Source organism: Hemiscyllium ocellatum, chromosome 7, assembly GCF_020745735.1.
Source record: "Hemiscyllium ocellatum isolate sHemOce1 chromosome 7, sHemOce1.pat.X.cur, whole genome shotgun sequence".
Taxonomy (NCBI): Eukaryota; Metazoa; Chordata; class Chondrichthyes; order Orectolobiformes; family Hemiscylliidae; genus Hemiscyllium; species Hemiscyllium ocellatum.
In genome coordinates, this window is record NC_083407.1 from 23327397 (window position 1) to 23348423 (window position 21027).

Genomic DNA, 21027 nt, shown 5'->3' on the forward strand with positions numbered 1-21027 from the left:
GCCGAGCTGGAAGTTTTTGCTGCAGCAGGACTCATAGCAGAGGCAGTTATGCAAAGGTTAGAACATACAGCCCTACCACAAATCCAACCCAAACTCTGGATCAGATACGTCGATGACACCTTTGTAATCATCAAAAACACAGAAATAGAAAAAACACACCGAATCATCAACGCCACACTCACAGGAATACGATTCACGAGAGAAGAGGAAAAGGATAGCCAACTCCCATTCCTAGACGTGTTAGTAGAGAGAACACCCAACGGAGAATTCACCACAAGGGTACACAGGAAACCAACACACACAGACCAAGTCCTAAACTATGAAAGTAACCACCCCAACACACACAAACGAAGCTGCATCAGGACACTATTCAAAAGAGCCACAACACACTGCAGTACACCAGAACTGCGAAAAGAGGAAGAGGAACACCTATACAAGGTATTCGCCAAAAACGGATACCCACGCAACTTATCACCAGATGCCTAAGAGATAGACCACGGAACAAGGACATGCCACAACCAAAAGGACTAGCCACACTATCATACGTCAGGAGCGTCTCAGAACTGACAGCCAGACTACTGCGACCCTTAGGACTCATAACAGCACACAAGCCAACTTCCACACTCAGACAACAACTCACTAGAACAAAGGACCCAATAGCCAGCACGAGCCAAACTAACGTAGTTTACAAAATACCATGCAAGGACTGCACAAAACACTATATAGGACAAACAGGAAGACGGCTAACAATCCGCATCCATGAACATCAGCTAGCCACAAAACGACACGACCAGCTATCCCTAGTAGCCATACACTCAGACAACCAGGAACATGAATTTGACTGGGAAAACACTACCATCATAGGACAAGCCAGACAGAGAACAGCCAGGGAATTCCTAGAGGCATGGCATTCATTCACAAACTCCATTAACAGACACATGGACATGGACCCCATATACAAACCACTACAGCTGAAACTGACACCCGGAAGCGGCAAGAACATCCATCAACAGACACATCAACCTGGACCCCACATACAAACTACTACAGCTGAAACTGACACCCGGAAGCGGCAAGAACAAACCACTATAAATACCGGAAGAAACATCAAAGCAGCGCTTGGTGTCCCTCTTTACAAATCTGTTTCTTGTGCATTGATGAAACCAAAATGATAAGTTTAGCATTTTGCCTCTGTTTAATAACATTTTGCCTGTGTTTAGTATACAGGTGCAGCATGTAATTAGGAAAGCTAATAGAATGATATTGCTTGGAAGGATTGGATAGCTAAGTAGGGAGTTAAAAATCACACAACACTAGGTTATAGTCCAACAGGTTTAATTGGAAGCACACTAGTTTTTGGAGCGCCGCTCCTTCATCAGGTGATTGTGGAGTCCACAATCACCTGATGAAGGAGCGGCGCTCCGAAAACTAGTGCGCTTCCAATTAAACCTGTAGGACTATACACTCAAGTCCAACACCAGCATCTCCAAGTCATAAGTAGTGAGGTTATACTTCAATTGCACATGATATTGGGAGGCTATATCAGGTGCATTGGTTTCTTCTATGTCCTTATTTCAGAAAGGATATAGCTGGGTTGGAAGCAGTGTAGAGGTGATTTACTCAACCAATAATAGAAATCAACAGATTGATGTTTGAAAAAAAGGTTGGAGAAGTTAGGCTCATATCTGTTAAGAGTTTGGAAGAGTGAAATGCAACTTGATTGAAACATTCAAGATACTGAGAGTGCTTGAAAGGATGGATGCCAACAGGCTGTTTTCTCTTGTGGGGAAATATAGCATTCAGGGATCAGTGTATAAAAATTAGGAGTCACCCATTATAGACAATAGGTGCAGGAGTAGGCTATTCTGCCCTTCGAGACAGCACCACCATTCATTATGATCATGACTGATCATCCTCAATCAGTGTACTGTTCCTGCCTCATCCCCATACCCTTGATTCCACTATCCTTAAGAGCTCTATCCAACTCTTTCTTGAAAGTATCCAGAGACTTGGCCTCTGCAGCCTTCTGATTCAGCAGTCCATACACCCACCACTCTCTGGGTGAAGAAGTTTCTTCTCAACTCTGTTCTAAGTGGCCTACCCTTTATTTTTAAACTGTGTCCTCTGGTTCGGGACTCATCAGTGGAAACATACTTACTGCCTCCAGAATGTCCAATCCTTTAATAATCTTATACGTCTCAATCAGATCCCCTCTCAGCCTTCCAAACCCAAGCATATACAAGCCCAGTCACTCCAAACTTTCAACGTAAGATGGTCCCGCCATTCCAGGAACTGACCTCAGGAACCTACGCTGCACTCCCTCAATAGCCAGAATGTCTTTCCTCAAATTTGGAGACCAAAACTGCACACAATATTCCAGGTGCGGTCTCACCAGGGCCCTGTACAGCTGCAGAAGGACCTCTTTGCTTCTATACTCAATTCCTCTTGTTATGAGGCCAGCATGCTATTAGCTTTCTTCACTGCCTGTTGTACCTGCATGTTTGCTTTCATTGACTGATGTACATGAACACCTAGATTTCATTGTACTGCCCTTTTACCTAACTTGATTCCATTTCGGTAGTAATCTGCTTCCTGTTCTTGCCACCAAAGTGGATAACCACACATTTATCCACATTAAACTGCATCTGCCATGCATCCGTCCACTCACCTCGCCTGTCCAAGTTGCCCTGTATTCTCCTAACGTCCTCCTCACATTTCACCCTGCCACCCAGCTTTGTGTCGTCAGCAAATTTGCTAATATTACTTTTAATACCTTCATCTATATCATTAATGTACTTGTCAAAAGCTGTTGTCCCAGCACTGATCCCTACAGCACACCACTGATCACCGCCTGCCATTCCGAAAGGGAGCTGTTTATCACTACTCTTTGTTTCCTGTCAGCCAACCAATTTTCAATCCATGTCAGTATTTTGCCCCTAATATCATGTGCCCTAATTTTGCTCACTAACCTCCTATGTGGGACTTTATCAAAGGCTTTCTGAAAGTCCAGGTATACTACATCCACTAGATCTCCCTTGTCCATCTTTAGAGTTACATCCTCAAAAAATTCCAGAAGATTAGTCAAGCATGATTTCCCCTTCGTAAATCCATGCTGACTCTGACTTATCCTGTTACTGCTATGCAGATGTGTCATAATTTCGTCCTTTATAACTGCCTCCAGCATTTTTCCCACCACTGAGGTCAGACTAACTGGTCCATAATTCTCTGTTTTCTCTCTCCCTCCTTTCTTAAAAAGTGGCACTTTTTTTCTCCCAGAGTGTTTTAGGCCTTGAAGCTTCCTTTTGCAAAAGGAAGTGGACGCAGAGTCAGATAGATTCTTGGTGTCCAATGGGTAAAAGGCTATTGGAGTGAGTAAGGTTACACAGTCACAATATTATTGAATTGCTGAGCATTCGCGTGAGGTCACATTCCTATTTATGCTCCTAATTGATATGTTGGTATATACAAGTTATTATATCTTAATTCACAACTCAGTTTATTATTAAAATATTTAAGTTCTTCCAGGCCCATTTTACTTCAGGATACAAAGCAAATTCTGGGATCACAAATCACTGCCCTAATTATAGACAATAGGTGCAGGAGTAGGCCATTCAGCCCTTTGAGCCTGCACCGCCATTCAATATGATCATGGCAGATCATTCCTAATTAGTATCCTCTTCCTGCCTTATCTCCATAACCCTTGATTCCACTATCTTTGAGAGCTCTATCCAACTCTTTCTTAAATGAATCCAGAGACTGAGCCTCCACTGCCCTCTGGGGCAGAGCATTCCACACAGTCACCACTCTCTGGGTGAAGAAGTTTCTCCTCATCTCTGTCCTAAATGGTCTACCCCGTATTTTTAAGCTGTGTCCTCTGGTTCGGCACTCACCCATCAGCAGAAACATGTTTCCTGCTGCCAGAGTGTCCAATCCTTTCATAATCTTATATAATGCCTTTCAGCAGATTTGTTTTAACACCAACCACTACAAATTTCAGCATTTATTGCAATGTGCCTACTAATGATGCTAAAAATCACACAACACCAGGTGATAGTCCAACAGATTTATTTGGAAGCACTAGCTTTCCAAACACTACTCCTTCATCAGTTGATTGTAAAGGAGCAGCGCTTCAAAAGCTAATGCTTCCAAATAAACCTATCGGGCTATAACCTGGTGTTGTGTGATTTTAGACTTTGTACACCCCAGTCCAACACCGCCATCTCCAAATCATGTCCGCTAATGATAGATTACTAAAAGCTGGCACAAGTGCTCAACTTGGAAAATTAACCCATTTAGTTGGGTGATTTCAAAGTTCAAATTAGTGCCCTTCTCAATCCACTCATTTAGAATAAAATGATGCCCACTTGATGGGTACTCATTTATTCAAGTCTCAAGGAATAAATACGCCTCTAGATCACATGGGAAGAAATAAATTTTGGAATTAATGCAGATTATTACAATACATTAGTTAAACCTAATTATTCATAAAAATCTAGACAAATTCACAAACAAAACAAACAAATGTGCTGCCAGTACAGCAAAATTTGCATTAAAAATTCAGCCACACTTTTGATAATCTTGCATATTTTCACTCGCTCAGTTACTTTTAGAAAGCTGGGCTATGTCCACATCTTAAGAAAACTTCCTTTATTTAAACTTGTTCCTTTTAACATTTCCAACTGGCCTTATAATATGTCCATAACATACAAATGTTTCATTCTTGCTCGTATCACCTGACTTCAGTTCAATCAAGTCCAAAACTACATCTCCATTTTCACAAAGTTAATTAAATTCAGCTGGAACAACCGATAAACCTTTTGGCTAGTATATGCTGTACGGTATCAAAATAAATATAAGCTCATGGGAAAGAAACTTGAGAATCACTCTGAAGTTACACTCCATGAATAATCAAAAATACAAATTTGCATTCTAATTTAGGGTGGCATTGTTCATGATCCTGCCAATTTCCCTTTTCTACTGATTTCTTGCCAAGGTCCATTCAACTCTGAACGAAGTTTCATATCTCACAACCAATTCATTATCAAAGTCATTAACGTTCATCTTTACTTCACCATCACTGGCTCTGAAAATCTTGTTCACACCATTATCACTCTCAGGCTTTGGTCCTCCATTACTTTACTGGTGGCTTCCTAAGCTGTACTATACACAAATATTCAAATACCCTGGGTCTCATCTTCTCCCATGTTACATCTGCCAAATCTCACCCAACCTCCCCACCTACATTTACTAGGATCAACTAGCTAGTACTACGTACTAGATGTGGTTAAGACCTCAAAAACACTTGAGAAAAATGTGAGCAAGTGCTTTTACTGTACAAATTCTAATGCATAGAACTGTAAACTGCCTGACTTTTATGTACTCAAAAGACAATCCACTAACTTAAATCCCTTTCAAATGCAAAAAAAGCAGATACTTCCAGCATCAAAAAAGGCAAGTACTTTCACCATGAATGTAAACCATAATAGTTACTTGCACATGCTCTTTTCATTTGTACTTACACAAGATCAACAGGAACAATGACAGCACATTTCTGTGACCTATAGTTTTTTTTCCCCGTGACCAATACTACTTATTTCCAGATGAAGTGTTCCATTTTGTTATTGAGTTTCTATTAACACACAGGTTCCTCAAACTAGCAGTATCACATTGCAACCAAAAGTCAATAATGCTAATTTATCCAAGAACCATTCTGTTAAAACGTGAAATAAGCCAGAAATACTAATGTTAATAACATCAAGACAATACGAATCAGCATATCTGTTTACATCTTCCCAAAAATAAACACATAATACACATTTTTTAAAAAGCTTATGATGGAACAATTAAACATGATTTAAAAATATAATTTTTGGGAATGCAAATAAAATTGGTGTGATGGTGGAGTGGTAGTGAGAAGTTGATGCACACGATGGGTTATAAAGAGAAAAGGTTTGATCGAGAGAAATGAAAGAGGGACATGGTATAATTTTGACATATGCATTTGCTTTATGATCTTTTTGGGATCTTTTGGTTTGATGAGTTCCTAGAAACATGCAGCTTCAAGAAATCAATTTAAGGCCGCCACATTGCCTAGAGGAAAATAGTTTGCTTCCAGTGCAAGTAATTTTTGTCAAGTAATCTTAATTCTTCTCATTCTTAAAATTTGTTCATTTTTAATCAACATTACAGGATTAAAATGTGTAATTTACATTATTTACCTAAATTATTTGCATAAATTACTTCTCAGGTAGCAGCAAAGGATCAGGTCTTATAAAATACTTGAACCGAACCAGAAGGTGGTATAGGTTTGCATAGGTTCATTCTTTATGTACAATTTCTAAAGTTATTTGCCACATTGTGAGGGTGGACACTGGGCAGTAAAGAAATGATAAGACTTGGATACAAATTTACTGTTACAAAAGATGACTCTACAGGCCAGGTCTTATAAATTATTGAAGAAACTTACTGTTGCTGTTCAAAATTCAGGGTGAGAGAACAACAATGGAGTCAAAATGAAATGCAGAAAAGAAATGTTTGATAAAAGCATCTGATTTTTATTTTGAAGATTACAAGGACAGAAAACCACCAGGATTTTAATTTCATTTTGATAATGGGTTTTATGCAGAAACTATAAATATATCAACAACTTTAAAATAGATAATTAAAATGATAATTTATCATTACCTTGGGGAGAGACCACCATGCGAACAATTTGTCGGAGATGTGAGGGGGCTTGTTCGGCTGCTGGAGTGTCGTGAAGGTGTGCGTCCCATTGTGTTGCTAGGTGAACTCTGTAGCAAGAACAGAAAAGATCATAGAATATTAATGATATTATTTCCACTAAAGAGAAAATGGGCAACACTGGTAAAATTACAATTACTGAGATAACATACACAATCACAAGATCTGAACTACACAGTGGGAGCTGAAATTCAGAGTTGAGTCAGGCACTAACTTGAAGTCGGTAACCCAATCGTATATGGACTTCAGAAGGCAATCATGAAATGATCCGAATCCAGAAATGCAGCCTTCAGGACTTAGGAACAGCAGTTGGCCACTTAGCCCCTCAACCTGTTGCTACAGTCAGTGAGATTACAGTTGATTGATAATCCAATTCTAACTCCTTAGCCAATATCCCCTATCTTCTATTCAGCACAAACTTAAAAACCAGTAATTAAAACAGCTATTGGCTGAAGAAAGTTCACAAACTCTACCACCCTTGTGTCGAGATATTTGTTAACTTCATTTCTGACAGACCAAGCAGTACGCTCAATGGTCTTTTTTCAAAAAAAATTCTAATCAAACCTGTTCAGAAACATTACAACACACCTCTTGAGCAGGTGTCCTGAAACCAGCCACCCTGGCTGAAATGTACCACTGTGCCACAAGAACTGGTCTTTTACTTTCTTTTTGCCCACTGGTCTTAAAACTCCGCAACTATTCTACTCCATCTGGCCCACTTAATAACCCCAAGGATTCACTTAAATTATCTTCTACCATTTTAATTCTATCAAGTATGACCACTGTTATCACTCTTCATAATTAAGCCCTTGGAGTTCAGATATTTATTACCCAAGCAAATCTATATTGCATTACTTCAAAAGCCAATCTATCCTTCCGAACGAGTGATGCACAGAACTGAGCACTGTACAAGGGAACACTGCAGATGCTGGAGATCAGAGCCGAAGAGTGTGGTGCTGGAAATGCACAGCCAATCAGGCGGCATCCGAGGAGCAGAAGAATCGACGTTTTGAGCGTAAGCTCTTCATCTTCCTTCCCAACTATCCGCTCCACCCTCCTCTCTGACCTATCACCCTCAACCCCAACTCTAACTATCGCATTCTCAGCTACCATCCCCCCACCCCCACCCTCCTCCCATTTCTCTCTCAGCCATCTTGGGCCACCCCCTCATTCCTGATGAAGAGCTTATGCTCAAAACATCCAGGATAAGCAGGATGCTGCCTGACTGGCTGTGCTTTTCCAGCCAGAGCACTCTTTGACACAGAGCACACTGCAAGGCATAGTCTGACTTTCACAGCTGTGGTCTAAAATTCACATCTACTTCTATTATGCACAGTATGATTAGAAGAAAAACAATGCACAGATTAATGGCACATACACCTCACATATATCTAAATATGAGAGATGAAGAAATTTAAAAAGGGTTTTACAATTACAAATTTCTTTCTCCCTTCGAATTTTTAGTGTTTTACTGCATATTAAGCTCTCTATTCCAAAATAAATAACCATTATAATTCAAAGACATGAAAGCATGACTAAAAGTTAATTTCATGATAAAACTATTTGTCCAGCTCACAAAGAAACAGTGTCCCATTCTTTTACAAAAAAATCCTGGTTTTATTATCCAGCTCAAAGTGCCCACAAAGGATTCGTATCGTAGGATTCAACGATATAGAATGGGATTGGTGTTATACGTAGGCCTAGTTAGGCACTCTTTCCTGAAGGACAGTAGTGAGCTATATTGGTTTTTGCAACAATTTATCAGTTTTATTGCATTAGCCCACAAGTTTACTGAGCTCAATTCTCACTTTACCATGGTGAGGTTTTAACTCTCAACCTCGGAGTTGCTAACACATTAGCATAACCACAATACTAGTTCACACTGTTTTTTGCACATTAGCTTTCCATTATCACTGAAATATTGCAAAACAAAAAGTGGCAGGAGCCAAGTACCACACTAGTGTTGCTAGAGTTCTTCAAGTGATTGTGAAGGAGCTTGGTGGCACCATCTTGGAATGTTTTTGGCAAGGCACCAAGTAACATAGTGAACTCAGGAGTGTTCAGCTCAAACAGAGAAATCAGCACGACCTGCGCAGCCTGGGGAAAACAAAGGGAAACGGTGATTACAAAGAAATTAAAAGTTACTCATTAAAACTTCTGGCACTCTCATCAACCACCAAACAGACCCTAAGAAATCAATCACTCAATGGAAACCGTGAAAACCCTATTACTAACATTTGCTACGCTATTTGAAGGTTATTGGCTTTTTGTTAAAAGACTATGCAGCAGACTGCCAATTTCCCAATAGCATTTCTTTTAAAGAGAGCTCACCTGGTTCAGTGCTCATGTACTTTTGTATTGCACACTCAAATAGCATCACTGAAATCCAACATGCATAAAGACCATCAAACACTGATACAAAGAATTTTCCAAGCAGTTCACATTTAAAACTTAAATTCCCAGCAGGGAACAGTCACCCTTCGATCAGCCAGTAACTCTAGCAAACATCATTCTAATTATACACTGCTTATAACTAAACTGTCAGTGCTTGGTATTTTCTTGTGCTTTTTTCTAAAATGATGAGTCTGGAGTTGGACAGGGCAGGCATGGATAAAAATTGTGAAACAAATGAACAGCAGACTGCCAGGATTTCAAAAGGAAACACCAGTCTAGACTTACTGTTTTTAGTTTGCAAAAGATGGTGACAGATGTATTATAAAACCTGCAGTACATTCTGCATAGAATTGGAACACTAAACAAGGTCACTCAGCCCATTGCATCTGTGCTCACTTTTTGAAACTTTTCTAAGTAGCCAATTCTTCTGGTCCCATCAACTTGATCTTTCTTCTTTTAAATATTTAACCTATTCTATGTAAAAATCATGACTGTACACTTTCAGTCTGCCCATCCCGGATCATAATTGTTGCCATAATTATTTTCCAGTTCCATGTGTGCTACTTGTGCACTGGAAACAGATCCATTTTATTTATTCTAATCCAGACCATACAAGATGTAGAATATTTCTATTAAATCTCCCATACCTGCTTTAAGTAGAACAAGCCTAGTTTCTCTCAGTAACTGAGGAATTTAATAGCTGGCACCGATTGAGTAATTGTCCTTTAAAACCATCTCCAACCTTCTCCATAGCCTTCTCACAATGCGGTACCCAGGACCGGACATAATTTTCCATCGGGGCATAATCGGTGTTTCATTAAGATTCAGCAACTTGCTTTAATGCCATATTAATGAATCCAAGGATCCTATATGGATTTTTAAAAACCTTCTCATTTTGCCTTATCACCTTCAAATGATTTATTCCTACACTCCATTTAAAATTACACCATGTAGCTCCTGCTCATTTTCCTCTTCCCATGAAAGCGAATCACCTCAAGATTTCATTTTGTTAAACTTCATTGGCCATATCTATATGTTTAATTAATTAGCCAGTCTATCCTCCTCATTTTTTTATCTGTAAGCTTTGATATTATTCATTATGCCCCAAGTCCAGGTTATTAATTTGAAAAACAAACCAGCAGTTACAACATCTACCACTGGAGACATCATTGCGCACTTCCATCCAGACTGAAAAATAACTCATCAATACGTTCCACCTTTTGTTCCTAATCTAATTTGTACCCACACAGCCAATTCACCTTTAAATTACAACTTACACTTTGTTAACAAGTTTATTATGTGGTACTTCATCAAATGTTGAATGAATCTTCATTCAAGATAGCATTAACTTTTAACCTTTAACTCACGAGTCAGAGTCATAGTTGTACAGCATGGAAACAGGCCCTTCAGTCCAACTAGTCCAAGCCGAACATAATCCCAAACTAAACTGGTCTTGCCTGCTCCTGGCCCATGTCCCTCTTTCCTATTCAAGTATTTACCCAAATGACTTTTAAACGCTGTAAGTATACCTATGACCATGACTTCCTCAAGAAGTTCATTCCACACTTGAACCACCCTGTATGTAAAAGGTTTGCCCCTCATGTCTTTAAGTCTCTCTTCTGTCCGCGTGAAAAAGTGCCCCCGACCCTTGAAATCTACCATCCGAGGGAAAAGCGAGCTACCATTAACTCTATACCTCTTATTATTTTTAAAAATTCTACAGAGCCACCTCTCAATCTTCAGCTCTCCAGTGAAAAAGTCACAATCTTTCCTTATAACTCAAACTTTCCATACCTGGCAACATCCTGGTACATCTCATGAATCAGCCTAATAACATCCTACCTATAACTGGGCAAAAAGAACTGGACACAGTATTCCAAAAGAAATTTCACCAATGTCTTGTACAACCTCACCATGACTTTCCAACTCCTATACTCAAAGGAGTCAGCAAAACATGAATAATACATGTAAATCAAATGCATAAAACTGCTAGGAATGTGCTGGAATAAAAAAGTTAATGTTCTGTCAGAATTAGTAAACAAAGTGGTGCTTCTAAATAAGGTGTGCAATACACAAGATGTATTACATTGATATTATCCACAAAATACTATTTTTTTTTCTTTTATACATTTGAGATAAACTTTAACACAATTAGATTTACTGGAAACTTGCTAGTACAAATTCAATTTGCACAAAGAATACAAAAAGAAATTCAAGTCCCAAGTAAACACACACTTAAAGAATGTGTTAATGTACTTTCAGATCCATTAGTTAACAGATGAGCATGCATTCCGACATCACAGGCAGCAATTCTCAATAAAAGGGCCAATGCTCTATTTTATTTATTAAGACTGCAAAGAAAAGGCAAACTTTACTCCCAGAGACCACCACCTATGCACTGTAGTTACCAGAAGTCAATTGCTTTTGGCAAGAGAGGAAAGTGAACACATGGTTGTTACACAGAAACAGAAGTCAGTCAGGCCAAGACCTTGGTGCAGCCAAGTTATTAAAAAAAAAGTAATGATACAGGGAAAAAGCAACTTTAGATTAGTAGGTGCAACATTTTTCTACCTGTTTACACTTTTCTTCCAGGCCAATTTCACCAGGCCCAGAGGTACTCGAACAGGACCTGGCCAACACCTCATCACTCAACCAACTATGCACAGTCTGGGTTTGACAGGTGGGAAGGTATTAGAAAAATTGCAGTATACAATAAACAGCAGTTGCATGATTAACAAAATTATATAAAGCCGACAAGCACAATAGAAAGTGACTAGTTGTGTTTGCATCAGAGAGATTATTATTTACATTATTTCAGCTGTCACTCTTGGGAGCTGCCAATTTGCTCCCTTTTTGCCAACAAAGTTATACATTTGGTTTCACCCCACCCCCCTCCCGTAATCAAGCAAGATCCTGCTACATCTCAAATGTCAAAATAATGCCACAATCTTTTGCCCATCGGTAACAAACAGCCTAACGTGAGCAGGAAACATTATTTCCAAAGTATTTTATGAACTGGTAGCGACACTTAGGGTTGAGATTGTCCAGTATTTAAAAGTTTGCATTTTTGAAATGCTCGTCTCAGAAGAATGATTATTCATTAAAACTTCAGTCGCATATATAAAATGAACAAACAGCAATGCTACAGGCAAATAAACCCAGACTATAAAAAAGCAAAGGATATTTGTTGAATCTGTAAGGAATTTAAAAAAAACATTATAACAAAAAATGCCACCTTCTTGATTAAACCACTTGATCATTCCCTTTACTTTCATCCACGTCATGCAGATTGTTTTTTAAAGCTTTTCTAGTTACCTTCATTTGTGAATGGCCATATATTATTATTAGAGTCATAGAGATGTACAGCATGGAAACAGACCCTTCAGTCCAACCCGTCCATGCCGACCAGATATCCCAATCCAATCTAGTCCCATCTGCCAGCACCCGGCCCATATCCCTCCAAACCCTTCCTATTCATATACCCATCCACATGACTTTTAAATGTTGCAATTGTACCAAACTCCACCACTTCCTCTGACAGCTCATTCCATACACGTACCACTCTCTGTGTGAAAATGTTCCCCCTTAGGTCTCTTTTACAACTTTCCCCTCTCACCCTAAACATATGCCCGCTAGTTCTGGACTCCCCAAACCCAGGGAAAAGACTTGGCCTATTTACCCTATCCATACCCCTCACAATTTTGTAAACCTCTATAAGGTCACCCCTCAAAATGTTATAAAATATTTTGGAATGTTCAATGCAATACAATTCAAGGAATAATCAAATGGACGGTGACACAAAAGTAAAAAATGAGGTCTGCAGATGCTGGAGATCACAGCTGCAAATGTGTTGCTGGTCAAAGCACGGCAGGCCAGGCAGCATCTCAGGAATAGAGAATTCGACGTTTCGAGCATAAGCCCTTCAAGGGCTTATGCTCGAAACGTCGAATTCTCTATTCCTGAGATGCTGCCTGGCCTGCTGTGCTTTGACCGGTGACACAAAAGACTAAGAAGCTGACTCATCCATTTTGAATAATATGAACAACTCAGACATGACAGCTCAAATGGCCTCCTTCTGTGCTGCACCATTCTATGAATTAGACAATTTCTAAAATTCACCAACGTAGTTGTTTACATTTACACCAAATGGAAAAGAAGGAAGGCATAGTATAAAGCATAAATCTAAATCAACTATAGCATGACGTGAGAGTTTTTGACCTCTAGTATACAATACCAAAGGAACAGAATTGTCAAAGCATGTGTCGTTCACTGCTTCTAAGGCAGGAACATGTCTGACTTCAGGAACTGTTAAGGTCTCGCATGATGTCAATCTGTGGAATTTGTAATAATTCTCTTGTATGATAAAAAAGACATTCAAAGGGGCTCATTGTCCAATTAGCTCTTAATTTAAATATAGAGTTGCAATATCAGCAAATAGCAAACAGTAGTTTCTCAAGTTTGTGCCCAAATAACAGAATAAAGGACTTCTGCACATATATGATTAACATTCCTATCTCAAATACTTTACAAGTTTGATTTTTTGCAAAACAAATCCACAGTTATTCTGCAATAAGTACACATTATAAATAAATCATTTGATCAGACACTGTGCACATTAGATTGAACCAGCAAAATACATTTGTTAAATTTTCTGAAGTTGTGCATTTGTTGAATATATTGCCCATCCCTAGTTGCCTGCAAGATGATGTTGGTGAGCTGCCTTCATAAACTGCTGCCAGCCATTTGTTGCAGATATCCTCATGGTGCTGTTCGGGAAGCATTTCCAGTATCTTCATTGAGTGAAATCAAAGTAACAGCAATGTAGTTTTGAAACTTTAACCTGCCTCACCCAGCCCAAACCTACTGGTCACTCGAGTTAAAATGTAGCACTGCACACCTGAGAAATATTTGCTGCAATTGATTCAAGAACGTCAACTTCTTATTCCTTGCTCACAGAAGCCAGGGCCCCCATAGATGGAGCCATGCAGACAGATTAGAGCAAGGTCACACTCTAAAACCAACTTTTACGGGGAGTTGTCAGCAAAATGAACAGGCAAAGTCCTCATATGGGCTGCAACAACTTGGCCATTAAATTTAATTCCCTGCCTCTTCGTACGTGACCTCATCCTACTTCCATAACTTATTCTTTTCTTTTCTTAAAACTCGGATAGCATAGCTTCGAATCTGAAACTCTTTCCAAAACTTTCACCCTCTCTTTTTCCAATGATATTTGTAATCGTCACCTGCTGGACTAAACCATTTGATCATTCCCCTAACCTTCATCTCCATTGTGAAGATTTTAATTTAAAATTTTCTATGTTTCCTCATGTGTGAAGGGTCTTGCAATATTATTTGCATGAAAGAAACCACACAAGTACAACTTGCCAATATTGAAGTGGCAAATAAAAAAATGTGAAAAGCGACTTATTCAGGAAAAGATATAGTTCAACAAGGTCATGATATTCAAGCGTCAGGGAATGTCAGTAAATAGAATAATAAAGTCAACTGCAGAAAGCAGTGTAAACACCAAGTTGACTATTATAACATGTAGCTAAAAACCATTAAAAAAAAGTCAACACAGAGTGTTAACAGTTCTCTTTAAATTAATAGCACTTACTTGATACAAATACTTAAAAGGTCTTTAAAATGGATTGCGTTACTTGGCGTGTACAGTCTCTCCCATGGAACTTAATTCCTCTCACCAAAATACAACAGAGTATTTCACTGCAAAGAGTAATGCTTGCAAACACAGATACATTCTCCCATGGCATTAACCAACAGGGATATCTCTATCATGGAAGGCATGACTTTGGACACTGAAAATGATTGACAAACGCAAAATTCATTTTTTTTTTACAGGTTTTGTGATATTTAGATTTTCTCCTGATTATTTACAGGGTAGTCAGATTTTCCTTTGCGTAAATATGTTGTGAAACTTGAAAGGGTTCAGAAAAGATTTACAAGGACGTAAATCAGGGTTGGAGGATCTGAGCTATAGGGAGAGGCTAAATAGGCTGGGGCTGTTTTCCCTGGAGCATCAGAGCTGAGGGGTGACCTTATAGAGGTTTGCAAAATTATGAGGGGCATGGATAGGATAAACAGACAAAGTCTTTTACCTGGGGTCGGGAGTCCAGAACTAGAGGGCACAGGTTTAGGGTGAGAGGGGAAAGATATAAAAGAGATCTAAGGGGCAATTCTTTCACACAGAGGGTGGTACAGATATGGAATGAGCTGTCAGAGGATGCTGTGGAGGCTGGTAAAATTGCAACATTTAAGAGGCATTTGGATGGGTATATGAATAAGAAGGGTTTGGAGGGATATGGGCCAGGTGCTGACAGGTGGGACTAGATTGGTTTGGGATATCTGGTCGGTATGGACAGGTTGGACCGAAGGGTCTGTTTCCATGCTATTTATCTCTATGACTCTATGCCAGGTAGTGGGCCATGATGGAGGGGGAGCTCCAGGATATTGACTGAAAAACAACAGGGGAACAGCAACTTGCAGGCTGTGGTATTCTCAAGTTTGCTGCCCTTGTCCTCCTTGAGATCACGGGTTTGGAAGGTGCTGTCAAAGAAACTTCAGTGAGTTGTTGATGAAGGGAGTGTCGGTTGAAAGGGATGGATGGAGTGTTATTTAAGTTGGCTGTTTCATTCTGGATAGTTGTGTTTTATTTAAAATGTTGAAGCTGTACCCATTCAGACAAGCAAAGAGTATTCTATCGCACACCTGATTTACACCTTGTAGATGGTGGACAGGTATTTGAAAGCCTGGAGGGGAGCTACTCTTTGCAGAAATCCAACCTTCTGCTCTATTCTGTCGCCACAATATTTATATGGATGATCAAGTTCAGTTTTTGGGGAAAGGTAACAACAAAATATTGGTAGTGAAGAATTCTGTACTAGTAATGCCTTTGAATGTCAATCAGCAATGTTAGATTCTCCATGATGGAAATGGTCAATGTCTGCCATCTGTATAGCACAAATGTTACTTATCAGCTGTCATGCCTTACCTAGATGCTGACTAGGTCTTGCTGCATTCAAACAGGAGATGTTTCAGTATCTGAGTTGTTGCAGGGGGTGCTGAACATTGTGCAATCATTGGCAAATATTAGAGTTCATGATGGAGGAGTGGTCATTAATGAAGCAGTTCATGATCATGGGGCAAGCACACTACCCTGTTATGATATCTTGGGATTAAGATGAATGATCTCCAACCACCACAAGCATATTCCTTTATGCCAAGTAGGTTTTCGCCCCTAACCCCAATTCCCACTGATCTAGTTTTGCAAGTGCTCGTTGATGTCAAGAATGTCACCTGAGAAAGGCAGGACAGGGAGGACTGCCAAATACAGTCACCTACATATTTTAAGTTCAGCATCTTACATATTGATGCCAGCAGAGAGTACCCCTTGCGAAACATAAATAAGTGCCAATGACCAGGTTACTGCTGAGGATATGCCACTTGACAGCGCTGTCAAGCCGCCCTTGCAACACTTTGCTGATTATCAGCAGACTACTAGGATAGTAATTGGCCAGGTTGGATTAGTTATATTTTTGTGATATACCTTGGAAATATACCTGGGAAATTTTCTACTTTGTCAAGTAGACACCAATGTTTCAGCCATACAGAAACAGCTTCGCTTGGTGTGCAGCAAGATCTGAAGGCAAAGTCTTCAGTACTATGACAAAATGTTGACAAAGGCCTTCCCACTTTGCAGTGTCCTGTGCTTTAAGCCATTTCTTGATTTCATGTGGAGCATGTCAAATTGGTTAAAGACTGGCACCTGTGTTGCTAGGGACTGGGTGAGGAGGCAGAGATCACCCACTCAGTACTTCTGGCTAAAGAATGATGCAAATGCTTCAGATTTATCTTTGGGATTGATGTGCTGGGCTTCCCCAGCATACTGGATAGGAATACTTGGGAAGCCTCTGCCTCCTGTTGGTTGTTTAATTGCCCGCCACCATTAATGGCTAGATGTTGCAGCCCTGTAGAGCTTAGATCTAATCCAAGTCTATTGCAAGCTGCTTCCATTGTTTAGCATGCAAGCAGACCAGAGATGTAGCTTCACGAGGATGGTACTTAAATTACTTGTCGTGTTTCAGAAGAAATGGCAAAGCAGATGCCGTTTTGGAAAAATAATTATGCAGGAAGGTCAATACATATAGGTGAGCCTTTTTTGGTAATAAGCAGGAGCTACCCTTAAGTGCGGTTTCACAGCATTTAATGGGTCAGATTTCTCTGCCCTTTCCTTTCAAGTGGAAGAAGGGTGCCCCGCATTTCTGAGGGGAGAGTCCACTCAATGCACCCTCAGTCATACCTCAACTCTGACAGTTCTTTCACAGCATAGACGTGTCAGAGGAAGACAAATTGCACCTCCCTTTTCAAAGCAGTCAGCTGTTATATTCTGAAATCTAAAAGGTCCTGATAGCTACTGTCAACCCATTAAGTGCATGAAATAAGTGAGATGTTAGGGTGCTGGGAGGGCAGGGTGCTAGATGGGTAGGGAGATTAGGGTGTCAAGTGACGAGGATGCCTCGGATAAGATACCAAACAAACAGGTCCAATGTCAGCATAGGTGCCAGGACAGGTTCAGCAGGAGGGGAGGATGGGTCAGGTCACCCATGCCACCAGATCATGTGGCAAGAATGACCAGGATGGGTTTATTTGTGAGGGACACTGAGGGTCAAGTTTAGGTTGTGACAGTTCACTTTTTGGGGAAGGTGTAGCTGGGGATGTGTAGGTAAGGACAGAATCAGTGTAATAGTTACTCAGGAGTTAGGCAATGTTTTTAAGAGCTTCAGAAGGTTACAGACATAGAGAAATTGAACAGCAGAAAATTCAATTTCCCAGGCAATGTGATACAATGGGAATTCCACAGGGACCGCTTACACAATTCCCGTTTATGCTGGCATAACAACTGTCTGGCTAGTGGAAAATCCAGGCTAACGTTCCTCCAGAAAGAAGGCACTGCTGCAAAACCTGAATCTGTATGATCAATCTTGAGAAACAGTTAACATTTTGAGAGTTAACTGGTCCTGAGGAAAAGTCATATCAGACTTAAAGCATTAACTTTGTCTCTCCCTCTCTTCACAGATGCAGCCAGACCAACTGAGTTTCTCCAGCATTCTCTGTGTTTGCTTCTGATACCAGCATCCACATTATTTTGCTTCTATTAGTTTGTTCAATCATCAAGACTGGCGAGCCTGACATTGGTGGTGGGCAAGTTGATGGAGGGAATCCTGAGGGACAGGATTTACATGTATTTGGAAAGGCAAGGTACAATTAGGGATAGTCAACATGGCTTTGTGTGGGAAATCGTGTCTCACTAACTTGATTAACTTTTTTGAAGAAGCAACAAAGAGGATTGATGAGGGCAGAGCAGTGGATCTATACGGACTTCAGTGAGGCGTTGGACAAGTTTCTTCATGGTAGACTCATGGTTATCAAGTGTAGATCACATGGGCTACAGGGAGAACTAGCCATTTGGAAACATAACTGGCTCAAAATCTAGAAGACAGAGGGGAGTGGAGGAGGGTTGCTCTTCAGACTGGAGGTTTCTGATGTGCCACAAGAATCAGTGCTGGGTCCACTGCTTTTGTTCATTTATTTGGATGTGAATATGGTTAAGAAGTTTGCAGATGACAGCAAAACTGGGGGTGCAGTGAATAGCAAAGCAGATTGCCTCAGAGTACAACGGGAGCTTGATCAAACGGGCCTATGGGTGATGGAGTTTAATTTAGATAAACGTGAGGTGCTGTGTTATCAGAAGATATCAGAGCAGGACTTATACACTTTATGGTATGGTACTGGGGAGTGTAGCTGAACAAAGAGACATCAGAGTGTAGTTCATAGTTCCTTGAAAATGGAGTCACAGGTAGATGGGATAGTGAAGTAGTGTTTGGCATGCTTTCCATTATTGGTCAGTGCATCGAGTTGGGAAGTCATGTTGCGGCTGTACAGGACATTGGTTAGGCCACTTTTGCAATACTATGTTCAGCTCTGGTCTCCCTGCTTTAGGAAGGATGCTGTGAAACTAGAAAGGGTTCAGAGAAGATTTACAAGGATGTTGCCAGGGCTGGAGTGTTTGAGCTATCGGGAGAGGCTGAATTGGCTGAGGCTATTTAACTTGGTGCATTGGACGTTGAGGGGTGACCTTATAGAGGTTATTAAAATCATGAGAAGCATGGATAGTGTGAATAGCCAAGGTCTTTTCCCTGGAGTAGGGAAGTCCAAAACTAGAGGACATAACTTTAAGGTAAGAGGGGAAGGATTTAGAAGGGACAAAAGAAGAAACTTTTCCATAGAGGGTAGTGTGTACATGGAAAGAGATGCCAGAGGAAGTGGTTGAGATTGGTACAATTACAACATTTAAAAACACATCTGGATAGGTATATGAATAGGAAGGGTTTAAGAGGGAAATGGGCTGGGTGCCAGCAAACGGGAGTAGATTTACCTAGGGTATCTGGTCGGCATGGATGAGTTGGACTAAAAGGTCTGCTTCCGTGCAGTATTTCTCTATTACTCTATGTTGGGTGAACGAATCTTGTACAGAATACATGAAAAATCTCTGACAAAACAATCCTCCTTTATTATTTTAGATTTAGTCTAAAAGCAAACTGTCACCCTTTCAAAACATCTCATTTACACAAATGCTTAAAAGCTCCCGACTGCCAACAGGGGGCAAACTAATGGCACTCATGCATCTGCAGACAAGCTACAATTTCCTTGATAGAACATAGAACATAGAAGGATACAGCGCAGTACAGGCCCTTCGGCCCTCGATGTTGCGCCGACCGAATCCTACCTAACCTATACTAGCCCAATAACTTCCAAATGCCTATCCAATGCCCGCTTAAATGACCATAAAGAAGGAGAGTTCACCACTGATACGGGCAGGGCATTCCATGAACTCACAACCCGCTGTGTGAAGAATCTACCCCTAACATCTGTCCTATACCTACCACCCCTTAATTTAAAGCTATGTCCCCTAGTAACACCTGACTCCATTAGCGGTAAAAGGTTCTTAGTATCTACCCTATCTAAACCCCTAATCATCTTATACACTTCTATCAGATCTCCCCTAAACCTTCTCTTCTCCAATGAGAACAGCCCCAAGTGCCTCAGCCTTTCCTCATAAGATTTTCCTACCATTCCAGGCAACATCCTGGTAAACCTCCTCTGCACTCGTTCTAAAGCTTCCACATCCTTCCTATAGTATGGCGACCAAAACTGCACACAATACTCCAGATGAGGCCTCACCAGAGTCTTATACAACTGCAACATGACCTCAGGACTCCGGAACTCAATTCCTCTGCCAATAAAGCCCAGTACACCATATGCCTTCCTCACAGCACTATTTACCTGGGTGGCAACTTTCAGAGATCTGTGTACATGGACACCAAGATCCCTCTGCTCATCCACACTACCAAGTAGCCTACCATTAGCCCAGTAATCCATCATCTTGTTATTCCTACCAAAGTGAACGACTTCGCACTTAGCTACATTGAATTCCATTTGCCACATTTCCGCCCAGCTCTGCAACTTATCTATATCCCGCTGTAACCTACCACTTCCTTCCTCACTATCCACAACTCCACCGACTTTTGTGTCATCCGCAAACTTGCTTACCCAGCTTTCAAGTCCTTCCTCTAGATCATTTATAAAGATAACAAAAAGCAATGGTCCCAAAACAGATCCTTGTGGTACACCGCTAGTAACTGCGCTCCAAGATGAACATAATCCATCAACTACTACCCTCTGTCTCCTTCCAGCCAGCCAATTCCTAATCCAAACCTCTAATGTATCCTCCATGCCATACCTCCGTAGTTTTAGCATTAGCCTACCATGGGGAACCTTATCGAACGCCTTACTAAAATCCATATACACAACATC

General features: G+C 40.5%; 1 protein-coding gene across 1 annotated transcript in view; it reads right to left on the reverse strand.

Moving 5' to 3' along the window:
• The window catches only part of clasp1a (cytoplasmic linker associated protein 1a), a 328274-nt gene that overhangs the window by 48250 nt on the left and 258997 nt on the right, over positions 1–21027 (reverse strand). The window contains exons 30-31 of the mRNA XM_060827050.1: positions 8695–8838; positions 6685–6791 (exon numbers count right to left, since the gene is read on the reverse strand). Coding sequence (XP_060683033.1) covers positions 6685–6791; positions 8695–8838 — 251 coding nt within the window. The remainder of the gene's footprint in view (positions 1–6684; positions 6792–8694; positions 8839–21027) is intronic.